Raw genomic sequence first — 15,937 nt, 5'->3', positions numbered from 1 at the left:
CCTCCTTGGGCCACCCCACTGTCTTCCAGCACACACTGAGGTTGCAGCTTTGCCTCCACTCACCTGTGAAGGCTCTGCCTCTCTCCCAAATCATGCCAAGAGTGCATGCCCATGCTGCCACATTCAGGGGAGGCAGATGGCTGTACTGTGTGGTTCATCCTCAAGTTTCTCTACATAATTTTCCAACCCAACAGGGAGTGCTGCCATAAACCTCTCCTGATTCAATGAAGCCAGCAGTGATTAAACATCTACCCAAGCTGGACGAGGCAAGAACTAATTCAGTTTCAGTATGTTCATCTGTAAAAATGCTCTTCATTTCTGCAAACTGGGGTTAGAGCCTAGGCAATACCTTGCACTCAGTAGATGCTCAATAAATGCACTCTGTTCTGAGCTGAAACAGATTGTCCCTACCAGCCCACTGCAATCTGAATGTGCAGTTACTGTTTTTTGGTCCAGATCTCTTCTACATAATTCTCTGTGAATTGCTAGTCCAAATAGATAAGTCAACATGGCCACTGTTATTTTTTTAATCTTTGAAAGGAGTCCCTAGGTTTGGGAGTGCTTTATTTTCCGTGAAACATCCCAGCCAAATACAGAGAACCATGTCCCAGTGCTCCTCTTGCCTCCAATAGGTTCCATGGATCATCTGCCTGACCACTTTTTGAGTTTCAGGTGACTGATGCCCCCAAGGGGTGTCCGTGGACTTAGGGTCATCTCTTCCCAGGATTTCTCTTGGCTCTATCAACTCTGAGAAGGTCTGAAGTGATCTGGAACCAGGAGTAGCCCGGGTGTACACTCAATAAAAACCAAATCTTGAGTTTGGAAACTAACTTGAGCCTGGTATGCAGACCTTGGTTATTCCTGGCAACAGCCACTCAAAGTTCTGTCCATCTGGGGCAGACAATTCTTGCCTTAGGTACCAGGACCTACAAGTATGTAGGCATACAGCCCCGGTCTAAAGAAAAACTTCGATTAATATTTATTATGCTTTCTTGAATGATTGTCACACTCTTTATGATGACTATTCCAGTCCTAAAATATAGGGATAATTCTTGAGAATGGTGTCTACATAATACAGGGTTCCTAAATGACTAGAAGACCATAAAGACAATGAAATGCTTGATCTGCCATCACATGCATTGACTGAGAGTGTTGGTGGGGTTACACTCTTTCACTTGGTCGGAACAGTGGGCTTTAAAACAACTGCCCTAGATGAAGTTCTGGGACAGAAGAAGTGCTGCCCCTAGGGGACAGCAGGAGGGCTAGATTTAAGGTTCTATCTTGATTCCAAACTGAGCAGCTTCGAATGGGTCTGTTTTGTTAATTGGATCACCAAATGAGATTTTAGTTAAGAAAAAGTGCTTTATAGTTTTGGAAAGCTACAAGAATAGACACAGTGCAATGAAATCAGACCTTAAGCCCAAATGGGTATTGACATGATAATCATAATTTAATAGCTACTGTTTATCAAGCACCTTATGTGCCAAATGCTGGAGTAGGAACTTTTGCACATTAGGTCACTTATCTTTATGACAACCTGTGAGATGTACAATATATGGCTCAGTAGTTTAGATTGGAACTATGGGTCAGGCTGTCTGGGTTTGAACCCTAGCATCCACCACTTAGTAGCTATGGGCCTTGGGTATTTTCACTTCTTGTGCCTCCACTTCATCTGTAAAAATGAGAATACTAAAGGAATTTGCCTCGTGGGTTATTGGGAGAAACTGAGACATATAAAGTCCTTGGAGTGAGGCCTAGTACACAGTACGAGTGCAGTAAGCTGTTATCATCTTGTTAAGTAATATATATGCATTGCACATTACCAATTCTGTGAGTTGCTTTGTTTCACTTTCTTAGTCATCCTACCCCATCTCTGTTCCATCATCATGGAGTAGCCTGGGGAGAGAAATTTCTCCCACTGCAGGCAAGATAATTGGCCTCAATGAATCAGTCACATCAGGAGTGGAAGGGGCCTGAGAAGTGGGGTCAGTGCACTAATTTTATCGGTAAGGAGACTCAGGAATCTCTGCACACAATCCTAGCCAACTCCTTGTACGTGGAAAAATTTTACACATGAGACAAGTGGAGGCCAACTTCTCATTGCTCCGTGGTCCTTACCACACTTTTTCTTAATGTAGGTCCCTATAGCAAAGTTCACTCTGCACATGGAAGGAATCTATTAGAGGGAACGTTTGTCAGGTGTGTCTCAGAAACTTTTTGCTCATTTGGGCAACTTTTTTACAGACTTGTACCATCAGATGAACATTTGAGTATATAAGAGTCCAAAACATGGCAGGTATCCAATCGTTCATCAAAGAACTGTGCCAAATAAGATTTGGCTGCAAAAGACTGGAAGCCATTGTGCAAGTTCCCAGAGTTTATGATTGAGGGGATGATGTGTATCACATGTGATAATGATTTTTTTCATATTGAACTTCAACTCTTGAAAAGAGGTATTGTAATTTATGAGTTGAAATTGAGAAGTCAAGGGAAAGACAATTCCTGTAGTCTTTCTTGGATTGTTAAAATTTTTATCTTTGGGAAAAGCAAGAATTGGTCATCTAATTGGCTACATGGTTAGGCATTTGGGGATAAGAAATGCTGTTATTGCTTTCTAAACTTCAGTATAAAAATGAGGTGTTTCAAGTATTTTTTAGATGGATGTTGTAAAATTTTTTTGCAAATGGAGTTTTTTAAGTAGAAGAATGTGAGTTGGAGTAGGAACACTGGCATATCCCATAGACCATAAGCTTCATGAAGTCTTGTTACCTGCTGTATCTCTGATGCCTAACAACCTGGCACATAGTAGGTACTCAATTTATGCAACGGATGAATGGTTATCTCTTCTTCATGCTTAAGCTTAGGGAAAATTGACACAAAGTTCTTTTCAACTCTAAAGTAAATTTGTAAGATGACACTAATGTGACAAAATAACAAGCAATATTGACTTTGTTTTGCAGATCTCCCCTTACATTTAAATGCTGCCATGTTTGAGGCCAATGGTGGCTGTGGTTATGTTTTGAAACCCCCAGTTTTGTGGGACAAGAACTGTCCCATGTATCAGAAGTTCTCTCCCTTAGAAAGAGACCTGGACAACATGGAGCCTACCATCTATTCTTTAACTGTAAGTATGACCCCTATAGTCAGAATACAGTAAGTTGTTTAAGCCTTCCTGAGTGTGAAGTAGTTTTAAATTCAAGGCATTACAAAGTTCTCATCTCACAATTTTATTCGTGTAGATTTAGTCCAAGAGAATTTCTTTACCTGTCAGAAAGCAGTGGCTGTGGGTTAGGTATGCTGTCACCAGACACTGTATTTGCCAGAGCCCAGTAGGTGGAATTATGAGATCCCTGCTTCACCTATGTACTGTTAGTGGTAATTCTGTCATCCAGGGCCCCAAGAGTCATAACTGTGAGCATATCCCATAAAAGCTGAGCTCTTTGCTAGAGCAGGGCATCTTAAATTCTAACAAGCTCTTATAAGATCAGACAAATAGATACTGATATCAGTTAAATATCTTCCCTCCTTGCATTGTGGCCTCTATCATTCCTGGGTTTTTCCTTATTCCTTTTATTGCCTAATTAACTAATCGTCAAAACTCCACAGACTGCCCTTAACAACCAAACCCCGGTAACTCATCAGTCAACTTTATTTCCCTGTTCTTTCACTCCCTCTTAGCTGACAGAGAAAAAAACCCCACTGGATGGGTGACAGGAGAGATGGAGAGGGATTAAGTTATCTCTTCTGTCCATCCTTAGATCTTGTCTGTTTCCCTACAAAGGAAGAATGGCACCAGCGCCTGCTCTGCTCACAGCACCCCAGCCCCTGGGAAAGCCCGTCACAGATTTTCCTGCCACCCAAACTGCTTGTCTCTTTCCCTATGACTAGGGCAGGAGCCCCTTTTCTATTTTTACAATTTTAGCTAGACTCGAATACAGTTTCATCTGTTTACAGAAGACCATGAATTAATTCCTAACATCACCCTGTGACTTGCTCCAAAACTGAACTCTTCAAGAAAAAGGTTTTGAAGTTATAAAATATACACCTAAAACATTTTGAACAGAATGTCAGTAACACATTTGTGGTTATATTGCATAATGCCTTTTCTCTTACCTTCCTGAGAAACAGAGATTCATCTTAACTGCTTGGTTTTGGAAGATATTTGAACATTGTGACAGTGGAAAGGGTGGAGCTAGGTAGATAGGCTTCCAACCCTGAGATTACCTGATTAGTCACTTCTTTTCTTTCTTTTTCTTTTTTTAGCTACTTTATTAATCATTTACCTCATCTATTCCAGAGTGCTTCTTTGAGAAGGGAAGCAGTGAGTGCCAAGGTTGTCTTTGTTTCTTTTGTATCTTCAGTGACTTTGATCCTTTTTTTCCCCTTCAGATTGTCTCTGGCCAAAATGTGTGCCCAAGTAACAGCACAGGAAGCCCATGTATTGAAGTTGATATCCTGGGCATGCCCCTGGACAGCTGCCATTTCCGCACAAAGCCCATCCATCGAAATACTCTGAACCCCATGTGGAACGAACAGTTTCTCTTCCGGGTTCACTTTGAAGAGCTCATATTTCTTCGTTTTGCAGTTGTGGAAAACAACAGCTCAGCAGTAACTGCTCAAAGAATCATTCCACTCAAGGCTTTAAAACGAGGTGAGATAAAATTGTCAAAGATATTCATTATTATTGTAGCTAAGTGGTAGCTGCCTGGAGTTCATTATACATCTCTCTCTTTTTCATATTACAAAGTTAAAATAAGAGGCAGAAAGAAATAATACAAATCTGAACACTGCGTAAGCACATTTCAAAAGAGGTTTTTTCTTGTACATTATCCTTAAATCTGAGGTATCGACGACATCGTTTATGAAGCACAGCCTCTCCCACCGCTGCTGCTGTCAGGGGCAGTGGTGTCGTGCTCATGCCCACACATCCCTTCCCCAAAAGCACCCACCGTGCCTCTGGCATCTTTAAAACAGGGATTGAAATATGGAGAGGGCAGAGAGGAGGGAGGGTTGGGTGTGACTGAGGCATATGTGGGCTAAGGTGGGAGTCTGGGCCTAGTGGAAGTCCAGCGTCAGGAACTGGAGGTGGGTGTCGCTGCAAAGCAGGGGGAGATGGTGAATCCTGAACATAGGCCAGAGTTGTTGGCTTTCTGTGAGTTAGCTTCACTGTGGCACCTCAGGGAGCACCTGTCTAGCACTTCTGCACATTGCTTCTCAAACTTTGATATGCATTGGAGTCACGGGGCTCTTGGTAATAAAGTGCAGATTCTGATTCCATGGGTCTGGGCTGGAGTTTGAGATTCTTCATTTCTACAAGCTCCCAGGGATGCTGACCCGTTGCTCACTTTGAGTATGTACTTCCTCCCACAACCACACTCAAACTGCCAACCTCTGAGTCTACACACTTGCTGTATCTCCTACATTTTGTTCTTTTCTTGTTTCTCTTCTCCATTATGCAAGGAACACGTGGTCACTCTGCCTTAGTTGGCTCAGGCTGCCAAACAAAACACGCAGGACTAGGGGCTTATACAACAGAAATCAGGTTTCTCACAGCTCTGGATGCTGGAAGTTTAAGGTCACGATGTCAGCAGGCTTGGTTTCTTCTGAAGCCTCTCTCGACTTGCACATGGCTGCCCTCTCACTGTGGCTTCACAGCGTCCCTCAGTCCATGTGCATGGCATCTGGTGTCTGTCTGTATGCTAACCTCCTCTTCTTATAGGGACACCAGTCTAATTGGATTAGGCCCACCCTCATGACCCATTTTAACTTCATTACCTCTTTAAGGGTCTTCTCTCCAGATACTATCATATTTTGAGGTACTGGGAGTTACGGCTTCAACATTTAACTTTTAGGACACAATTCAGTTCAGTTCATAACAGCTATTACAAATATATGAGGAAGTACACAAAAGCAGAAACAATTTTCTTAAATAATCCATTTCCCATCTCTCCAAAATAATCAGTTTTCGTGTGTATTTTTTGCAGGCTTTATTTCTCTGGCCATGTATGAACATATTAGCATATAGTATATATTTTTAACAAATAGGCTTCTTACTGATTCTTAGCGTTTGCAACTTACTGGTTTTCACTTGCTAATGTACATCATCAGCAACTTCTCATGTTAATAACTATACACTGCCATTACCACTTTAACTGGCTGCATACTATTCCATTTTATAATTGTACAAACACTCACACCATAATTTATTTAACCAACTATTTATTGATGGAATACTTTATTATCACTAAACCTGTTTTAAGAGGGAATGTTTGTAAAACGTTGACTGTAGATGACCTGATAGGAAATGATCAGGTTTTCCTACTATATTTTGAGTTTAAGACTTCTGTTTGAGTCTAAATTTAAACAGTACCTGGACAAGTTCATTGCCTCTAGGTGGTCCCAAGACTTTTCCAGGGGCAGCACTCTCCTGATGAAAAGGCATCTGTAGGGTTGTGTGCCTGTTGCCACCCGCTGCTTACCTTAAGGTCTTACTTCTACCTATCGTTTATTGACTTCCCTGGGGTTATCTTCTTTGAAGATCTCTGCAGTGCATGGCTAACAAGCTTTTCCCAATTCTGCATTATTCCAGGGTATCGACATCTTCAGCTGCGAAACCTCCACAATGAAGTCTTAGAAATCTCTAGTTTATTCATAAACAGCAGAAGGATGGAAGAAAATTCCTCAAGCAATACTATGCCGGCTTCTTTGGTAAGTAAGTTCTCTTTCACTCAGCATATTTCCAGGGATTGGTCTGCTGGGGGTGGGTTTTCTTATGGTACATGAATGTGGTCAGTTAGAGTCATTAATTAGGTAGCTATGGAAATAAAAACAAAAATGGCTGTCACTTGACACTTTCTAAGCACTTTTGCATATATGCTAACTCAATCTTTTCAATAACTTCATGAACTAGCTACGAGTTTCATGTCCATTTTACAGAAGCAGAAGGTAAGAGCTAAATACATCTGAGGTCACACAGCTATAAACCCAAGTTCATCTAGTGCCAAAGCCCATACTCTTAATGAGCACATTATGGTGCCTCCAGGGATGTGAGCCAAAAATAACATGGGGAAAAGGCTTAATTAAGCAAAACTTGGGGGAATCGGAATCTGCATTTTGGGGAATGGGAGAGGAAAAGTGACACCACTGCAGAGTCTGTGTACTAACAAGTTCCCCAGGTAAGGTCTGTGACAACTGAAGTTTGAGAACCGTTGGACCAGTGCTCTCCCCAGTAAGGCAGAGCTGTTTACTTTTAAACAAGTAGCACTGCTTTAATTAACTTATTAATTCCATTATGCTTGCTCTTCAAAAATTAACTTAAAAGAGTGTCCATCAATTTACCTCTTTATATGTTTAATAATCCGTTCACTGTTGTTATCACTTTCATTCTTCAATATAGTCCTAACAACCTTTGGAAAGGCACCGTATATGCGCACAGTGACCCTGGCTTGATTGCTGCCACTGCCACCTCTAAGTAGCCCTGCTCACTTCTCTGCTTCTCTTTCCTCACCTCATCAGTTTCTTCCCTCTCAGTTTCTGGCCTTGTTTTCTTAGGTTGTCCTCCTTTTCCCTTCAGTGTGTGTCCAAGAATGAGAGTAGCTCTTTAGCCAAGGTGGAGGGAGGTATTGCCTACACCTTGTGCTGAGGCCTGGGAGGCAGGCACAAGGCTGCCTGGTACCTAGGAGCAAGAATCAGATGCTTTCAGAAAGGCAGAGCAGGGGTTAGTCCCCAGTGCTGGATTTGTTGCCCTCAGTACCTATGAGAGCTAAAGAGTCTATACATGCCATGAATGAACCATTTTTCCTCACAATACTTCTGACACCAAGTGAGTGGTGTCTTTTCCAACTCTGTGACACCAGCTAGCTGTCCTGCCTTCCAATTCAATTTTAACACTGGAGTTAGTGTCAGAGTCTACAAGTTAAGGGCTCAGTCCCACAAGACTGCCCCCACTTCAGATGCCAGTCACAAGTCCCAGGTTGTCACTGGTACTTAGGTCCAACCAGCTGTAAATTCAAGAGGTTCCCACAACCCCTTCCTCAGGTTCAGTAATCTGCTAGACTCACAGGACTCAGGGAAGTGCTTATTTGTAATTACTGGTTTATTATAAAGGACACAGCTCAGAAACAGGCAGATGGAAGAGAGACAGAGGGCAAGGTATGGAGGAAGGAGAGTACACAACCTCCATGCCCTCTCGGGACACACCACCCTCCCAGAATCTTGATGTGCTCACCAACCCAGAAATTCTCAGAACCCCATCTTGCAGGGGGTTCTATGTTGATTTCTTTGCATGGGCATGTTTGAGTAAATCACTGGTAACTGGTGATGAAATCCAATCTCCAGCTCCCTTCCTCTCCCTGAAAGTCGGGAGGTAGGGCTGAAAGTTCCAACCATCTAATCATGTCCTGACTTCTCTGGCAACCAGCTCCCCTCCTGAGGCCCTCCAGGGGTCCCCGGCCATCAGTCATCTCACTGGCATACAGAAAACCCGTCCTCACTCCATCACTCCAGAGATTATTTTTAGAATTTCAGGGTTTAGGAGATGTGTATCAGGAACTGCAAACAAAGACCAAATATTTATTGCTTATTATATCACACCATGTCATCCTTGGTTTAACCCAGGTAGCAGTATATATGCTTGGTAAATATATGTTCTTTGACCTTGGAAGTCATCACTGTCCATTTTTCAAGCCAGGAACTGAAGATCACCCTGGACTTCTCCCTCTTTCTCCATGCCCCCTTTAAGATTTGATAAACCTGTCTCCTAAGTATCTTTCAAATCCATTCATCTCTGACCATCTCTACTCCCTGGGCCCTCATTCATCTTCACCTGGCTTGTTGTTAATGGGTTTCCCACTGGTCTCTGCCTCTGAGCTTGTACCTACCCCTCTGTAAATCCTCTTTTAGGGCCTCTTAGACAGATCTACCTAAAGCCTAAATCTGATGTCACAACCCTGTTAAAAACCCTTCCTTGGTTCTCCATTGCTTTTAGGATAAAGTTTACACATGGACCAGAAGACTGAGAAAGCAGGGAGCTCATGGGTCATTTAAAAGGACAGCTGGTACCCTGCTCTCAGCTCCAGCTGCTTGTTGCCATGCAGTATCTCCAAAGTCTTTGGTTTTCAAGAGAATCAGGACATCTGGCTTTGTATAAATGTTGGCAACTATTTCAACTTTTTAAAAATATTGTGCAGGCTAAACCACACAATTAAAATGCAGGCATTGTATGGTGTACAAATCGTATCTCACTAAAGTTGATTAAATAAACATACATTGTATAAGCATAACAAAACAGCCAACCTCTTTTTCCCACTGCCTGCAATAAAACTAAAATGCATTCTAAGCAAAACACTTAGGTCCTTGGGTTGCCATTTTGCCAGTTTCAGTCTAAATTTTCTAGCCAGTTAGAAAAAGGCCTGCATGATTGTGCTCTTACTTGCATCTCCAGTCTTATCCTTCCAATACCACAGTCACAGAACTCACTGAGGTTCCCAGAATGCCCCACTTTAGGCCACCTCTAAGTCTTTGCACACAGGCTGCCTCAACATCTGGAATGTTCTTGTCCCACTCTTCATCTGCTAAGTCACACTGGACCTTCAAGATTTAGTTCAGATGATACCATTATCAGGAAGCACTCTCTGATTTCCTTAAAACAGGGGATAGGTTCTCTGGGTTTCCAAGGAACCTGCCATGCATCTTACAATTGTATACTTTCTCTTCTAGCTGTTCACTGTGCATTCAGCTGGGAGCCCTTGACGGTAGAGATAATGTCCCATTTCTCCCTAAATCCCCAGGGCCAGGTCTAATGTCTGATTCATTATCAGCCCGCCATAAATAGTTTTGTTTTCAAAATGCTCAAAGAGTTATAAGTTACACACCTCCCAGCTCTTCCTAACAGATATACTTTTTGTATGATAAGTACTTGTGTGCCTTGATGGTGAGCTCTCTAAGGACAAAATATTTTATTTATCATCTCACCATCCAAAATTCTAGCCCAGTAGCCTGAAGAGAGATGGAACTCAATAGACACTGTTGAATGTCAGTTCTTAAGTAAGGACTAAACATATATTTCAGATATTATCAGTCCCCTAATTATAACAGAAAGAGACACTTACTTAAAATAAATTAATATTTTCGTGGTACGCTGTCATATATCCTCACTAGGTTATTAAGGAAGATGCACCAATGCCTCTTCAACCACAAAAAGATGCATCAGGATGCAAAAGGGTGCTCTTCTTTTGTGTCTATACGTCCCTACATACTTCTAAGAACTAGCACTTCTGTACTGAATATAGCCTAGAAATAACATGAGAATGAGAATGAATGAGAAACCATGTGATCTTCCTTGACAGATGTTTAGTACAGAAGAAAGAAAATGTTTGCAGAGTCACAGAGTCACAGTGCATGGGGCCCCAGGGCCAGAGCCCTTTACAGTTTTCTCTATAAATGGAGGCACCAAGGCAAAGCAGCTTCTCCAGCAAGTAAGTCCACTGAGTCCGTGGTTGGGGGAATCCACCATCTAATGAATGTGTATGTGTATAAATATGTGTATAGGCATACATACATAAGTATATAAAGTCCATGTTGGTGATCTGCCTTTTGATTATTTGTGTTATTCAACATTAAGATACACCCTAAGAATGATCTTAGGGATCTTGCTACCACTAGACAAGCTACCTTAACCTGTACAGAAGAATTTTTAACAATCTATTAGCCATGTGAAAAACTGGACTCAAGAAGGATAAAGACCCAAATGAGTGGCTTTCCAACCATGTGTACTCTTCCTTTTAAGTCTATTCATAGGCCTCATCTTCCTTCTTAATGCAGAGCTTACTACTCAGTCAGAATTCACACATGAGCTGGATGAGGTCTGTCTGCCATCCTAGGAATTGGATCAGACTTTTAGAGCATCAGGATGGACCACATTGGCCAGGAAGATATCTTCAGCCCCGCTAGCCATAGGCCTTCATTTGCATGTTGAGCAGCTGCCCTTTTCCCCTTTCCCTGGCACTTGGTCTTGACCTCTGAGACCCCACCCTCTGGTGGTACAGAGGAATGGAGCACCTAAAACAAGAGGATGAGAGTCTGGTACTCCAACCCTGCAGCGGAGCTGACTTAAGTCCCCTCATGCAATGCCACTTCTGCTCAGGATCCCCCAAAATCTCTGTGTCTTTCTGAAGGCAGGGACATTGTCCAAGGGAGGGCTTGGACAAGTGAGAAAGCCAAGAGCAAAAAGCAGCATCCAGAGAGGAGGCAGCTCCTTGGAAGGGCAAGGCAGGCCCATGTATAATTCCTTTTCTGTTCCTACTAGAAACTCCACCCTGATTGGCACAGTGACCTAATATCCTTGCAGACTATTTTATCCTCAACCCATTTCTGAATTCCTTTTCCTCGTTGGGGGTAAACCAAAGGGAGCAGTGACTGAGAGGCAAAACCCCTGAGCTCCCTCTGAAGTTAGGGTGTATGATGAAATGCAACTGCAACCATAGGATGTATGGGAACATTAAAGCCCCATCAAACACGTACACAGTAAGTGTTCATGAATAGTTGTCCTTTGAGAAGTCTTTATGGACAGGCCAACATTTTGCAACTGACTTAAAGTGAGAGAAAACAACTTAAAATATCAAATTTCATAGATTATCAAACAAAAGCTACTACCAAGGTTTTCTTCGTTCTTTGTTTTTTAAATCGATCCATCCCTGAGCTTCAGTGTCTACTCTCACAAAACACTGTTGGGGTTGAGACTCTGTAAAATGTGAGGACATAAGATAAGGAAGCATTGCCATGGACCACCCATAAAAAGCAGCCCATGACTTTATTGTCACCCCACACAAATATCCCACAGACGTAAAGCAGAACTGAGGGGGGCGAGGCGGCCCTCGCAGGGAGGGGCAGTGCTGCCTGACCTACTCCCAGAAGCTTCGCTTCCTGAATTACTCCTTAGTAGTTGCCTCACACCCGCAGAACCCATAGCCCGTCGTCGATTACAGACCAAGCACTGGGGCAAGGAGAGCAGAGCCTTCCTGCGTCCTCTGCCCCACCGCCCTCAGTTCACTGCTTGTCCTCCCAGTGCGGCGCGAGATGCGGCAGGGCCAGGCGCGGACTCTGGCAGTTGCATCATTGGTGGGGGTCCAAGGGAAGTGTTTGCTGAATCCCGGACAGATGGTGGCAGCCTTCTCTCATCACCCACCGTGGGTTCAGCGTTTTGTCAGTAACCCGGGCAGTATGAGTGTGAAAGAATACATCAGTAAGAGTGACTATAATGACGGCGAGTGCTTACTGAGTTCTCACAATGTGCCGGTGTTGTGCTTTGTAACCAACCAGTGCCTCAGTCAGAAAGCAAAACAAAATTAAGAGGTTGTTAGTCTTATTATTCCCATTTTATAGACTGGAAAAATGAATCTCCAAGGGTTTAGATATCTTGCACAACACCTCAGAGCCAGTAAGTAATAAGGGCAGGCTTTCAAACCCAGGTCTGTCTGGCTCCAGAGCCTTGTCTCAACCACTCTGACTGCCCAGAGTCAGCAGCCAACAAAGGAAAAGCTTTTGGGCATGGTGTCAAGAGTTTATTGAAAAGAAAATTCCCAGGAACTTAGGTCAGAGGAGATTAGAATATGACTGAGTATTTTCAAAGTGAAAAAAAAAGATGATCTTGGTAAAATCTGGACTAGGTTCTTTGCTCTTGATTACAAAGAGCTAAATTAATAGATTGAAAAACCTGAAGTTTTTGATTCAGTAGGAGCTCTCATTCCAGCAGTGGGAAAAATAGTTATGCTGTCTGGGGATTATGAATAATTTGTGCCATTGCCCAGAATGGACATAAACAATCCTTTTTGGACATAAGAGAATTCTTAGATCTTCTCAAAAGAATTATGCAACATTGCAGACTAGGTTTGATTTACAAATCGTACATCAAACCTATCTGAACACCATGAAAACAGGCTTGTTTTGAATTAAACTTTTTGTCTACTCCTCGGAGGTGTGCCTAAATTTGCCTTTCCTTTTTCTTTAGATTCTGACCATTGAACAAGATACCAAACCTATTGCCACAGATTATTTTTTGATGGAAGAGAAATATTTTATATCTAAAGAAAAGATTGAATGCAGAAAACAACCATTCCAGAGAGCCATTGGTCCAGAAGAAGAGATCATGCAGATTTTAAACAGCTGGTTTCCAGAAGAGGGATATGTTGGCAGAATTGTCTTAAAAACCCAGCAGGAAGTAAGTGTGCCCTGGCCTAGCCTACTCAGTAACAGATCAGTGTGCAGTTCACCACCCCACTACCGGCCACCTCCCTTGGATTCAGAATTTTTTGTAATTGCAACTTGGTTCACATTATACTTCTGAAGTACATGTGGAGAAAGTTTTATTCTTTTGCTCATATTCAGAATGTTATCTCTAAGTTCAGAAATTCAGTGTAAATATTAGAGAAAGGGAACAAGAATTCAAAGGATTCCTTAGGCATGTCCTTGTCTTGGGTCCAGTATGTTATTTATGTGTGTGAACATTGTTGTGAGGGTCACAGTACTGTGTAATGCAAGACTTGTTGGTATTTTACATTTGGGGATTGGTTGCCTTCCTGGTAGTGCCTGTTAAAGTTTTAGCTAATAAAAGTGTTCTGTGCTTCTAAGACAGACAACAGCAGTTCTTTGAAAATATTCCACAACTTCACACAAAGACTAACCTACCTCTCAGCTGTGGTCAGAACTATTAAAAATGCATTATCACATTCACTAATATTCCCATGATCATTCTCATAAAGGAAACAATGTCTGTGTGTCAACTCCAGAGTGGTTGCTCCTACTGGAGTTCATTGTTGGAGCAGTTTTTTTCCCTTTTTGAATAAACTGATAAGAGCCCACTACCTTAGTGCCTTTTTAAAAAATGACATGAGGTCATTGCTCCAGCATAGGCAGTCATGCCTCAATAACATGTCAACAATGAAGAGGTTGAGTCAGTTCAACAATGTGATGAAGCAAATATTTATTGAGCACTTAATCTGTGCCAGGCTCTATTTTAGGCACATGATATGCTCTTTTGGGGCACCTAATAGAGCTTGCTTGGTAAAATGCCCATTGGTGGTCCATGCTTGCTGGGACACAGCAGAGATGATAAAGAGCCAGTTTTCAGCATCACATGCTTTTTCACTCTGTACGTAACTGTGAACATGACCTGCAGTCTCTACAGAATTCCAGCATCTTCTCTGGGAACCAGAGCCACTGCCTTCCTTCTTAACCTTGCCTTACTTAGACCATAAAAGGACACTTTATTAAGCAAAGAAATGTAATTGTCTCCCCAGCATCCTCTCGCTATCAGACATACCAATTGCAAAGACAGAGAACAAGCATTTCTAATAATAATGGTTCTAAAACTATCAGAGGACTGAGCTCTACTTTTGAAACCATCTTTAATTTCTTCCATTTTTCTTTTCTTTTTGTAATGTGTTGCCTCCTTAATTAGCTACATGAAAAAAAATATCCTTCCTCTAAGTGATGTCAGTGAGTAAGTGAATTTTTAACCCATGTATTTGTATAATGATTTATAGGGTTTAAAGCTGTCAAACACTCATTATTCTAAATGATTTCATGATATAATGGAAATGATTTTACACATAAGGAAACTGAGGTTTTGAGAGATTAAATCATGACAGGGTACAAGTAGAAAGAACTGAAGTCTTACAGCTTCCAGGTCAGTGTAGTCTCTGCCATCCTGTGCTGCCCAGGATGGAGTTGTGTCAGACCTCATGGGCCACGCAACCCAGTACCGGGGAGGAGGGGAGCAGGAAGAGCAGGGAGGCAGGCTGCTGAGTGCCACAACGGGACCTCATCATGTGGTTGAAGGACTGGGGAGCTTAGGGATGCCCGTATGCAATTAAAGTGTATATGACAACAGGCAGTAGAGAGCTCAGAAAGAAATATTTAATAAAGGCTGGTAGGAAAGACGCATTTTAAAGAAAAGGGGGGAGTAAATTAGAAGGGAAGGCTAACAAGCATTTTCTGGTGAATAGAATAAAGCAAATTGTCCTCTATATGCCTTTGTTGGGAGAAGATTTTTGAAATGAGTGAATGTATGTCAAAAGATAACAAATCAGTTTAATGTGGCTGTTTACCTGGTGCATAGTGACACTCTACATATTTACTGATGGAACAAATTAATTCAGCAATTATTGAATGCAAGCAGACACTAAGATAGTTGATAGATTAGAGCAATAAGTATTTCCATTTATTCTGTTCTGTGGAACTTTTAGGATATATAAGCAGTTTGCCCATATATTAAAAGCCCCAAACTATCTGTGACCTCTTATCCTTCCCACCTGCCTTTTAGTTTTCTTGTCTCCCAGGCTCTTGAGCTGTCAAGTATCACGTCCTCCTGTGGTGACTGTGCCCTCCTATGACACTTGCTGGGTTTGAAATCAGACAAACCCGGCTTGGCCACAGATTAGATGACCTTGGACAACTCACCTAACTTCTGTAAATCTTAGTGCCCTAATTGAAAATCTATAATAGAAACTACCCTGCTTGACTCAGAAATATTATCATGAGACCTGTGCCAAACATAGAAAAATGCTTAGTAAACTATAAAGTGCTATCCAAGAGGTAGCTATTGTTATGGCCATAACCTATGTCCTCTTTTTCTTTTTCCAATAAGCTTTTTAATTGAAGTATTATTGATATACAATCTTATATTGGTTTCAAATACATAACACAGTGGTTCAATAGTTACCCACAAAGTTAAATCCTCTCGCCTTTTAGTGCAGTTACTATCTGATAATCTATGTCTTCTAATGTGGCTGAAAACTACTTAATAATAAGGTCTGAGTGAGGTTCTAAGGAGTTCTATTAAAAGTAATGCTTATTGCATGATTGTTGGGGTATCTTATGTGTCAGAAACTTTTTCGTTTTTTTTTTTCTTGCTTGCTTGCTTCCTCATTTTTAAGAAACT

The 15,937-nt window shown here is 41.8% G+C and overlaps 1 protein-coding gene across 6 annotated transcripts in view; it reads left to right on the top strand.

The window, feature by feature from the left end:
• PLCE1 (phospholipase C epsilon 1) overlaps positions 1 to 15,937 on the top strand; it is a 330,740-nt gene that overhangs the window by 307,968 nt on the left and 6,835 nt on the right. For all 6 annotated transcript variants that reach the window (XM_073240663.1, XM_073240662.1, XM_073240661.1 and 3 more), the window contains 5 exons: positions 2,961 to 3,124; positions 4,390 to 4,651; positions 6,590 to 6,708; positions 10,347 to 10,475; positions 13,007 to 13,216. In XM_073240663.1, coding sequence (XP_073096764.1) covers positions 2,961 to 3,124; positions 4,390 to 4,651; positions 6,590 to 6,708; positions 10,347 to 10,475; positions 13,007 to 13,216 — 884 coding nt within the window. The remainder of the gene's footprint in view (positions 1 to 2,960; positions 3,125 to 4,389; positions 4,652 to 6,589; positions 6,709 to 10,346; positions 10,476 to 13,006; positions 13,217 to 15,937) is intronic.

The sequence above is a fragment of the Manis javanica genome, chromosome 7 (genome assembly GCF_040802235.1).
Source record: "Manis javanica isolate MJ-LG chromosome 7, MJ_LKY, whole genome shotgun sequence".
Classification (NCBI taxonomy): Eukaryota; Metazoa; Chordata; class Mammalia; order Pholidota; family Manidae; genus Manis; species Manis javanica.
The sequence above is the reverse complement of the archived record's forward strand: the minus strand, read 5'-3'. Positions and strand labels throughout refer to the sequence as shown.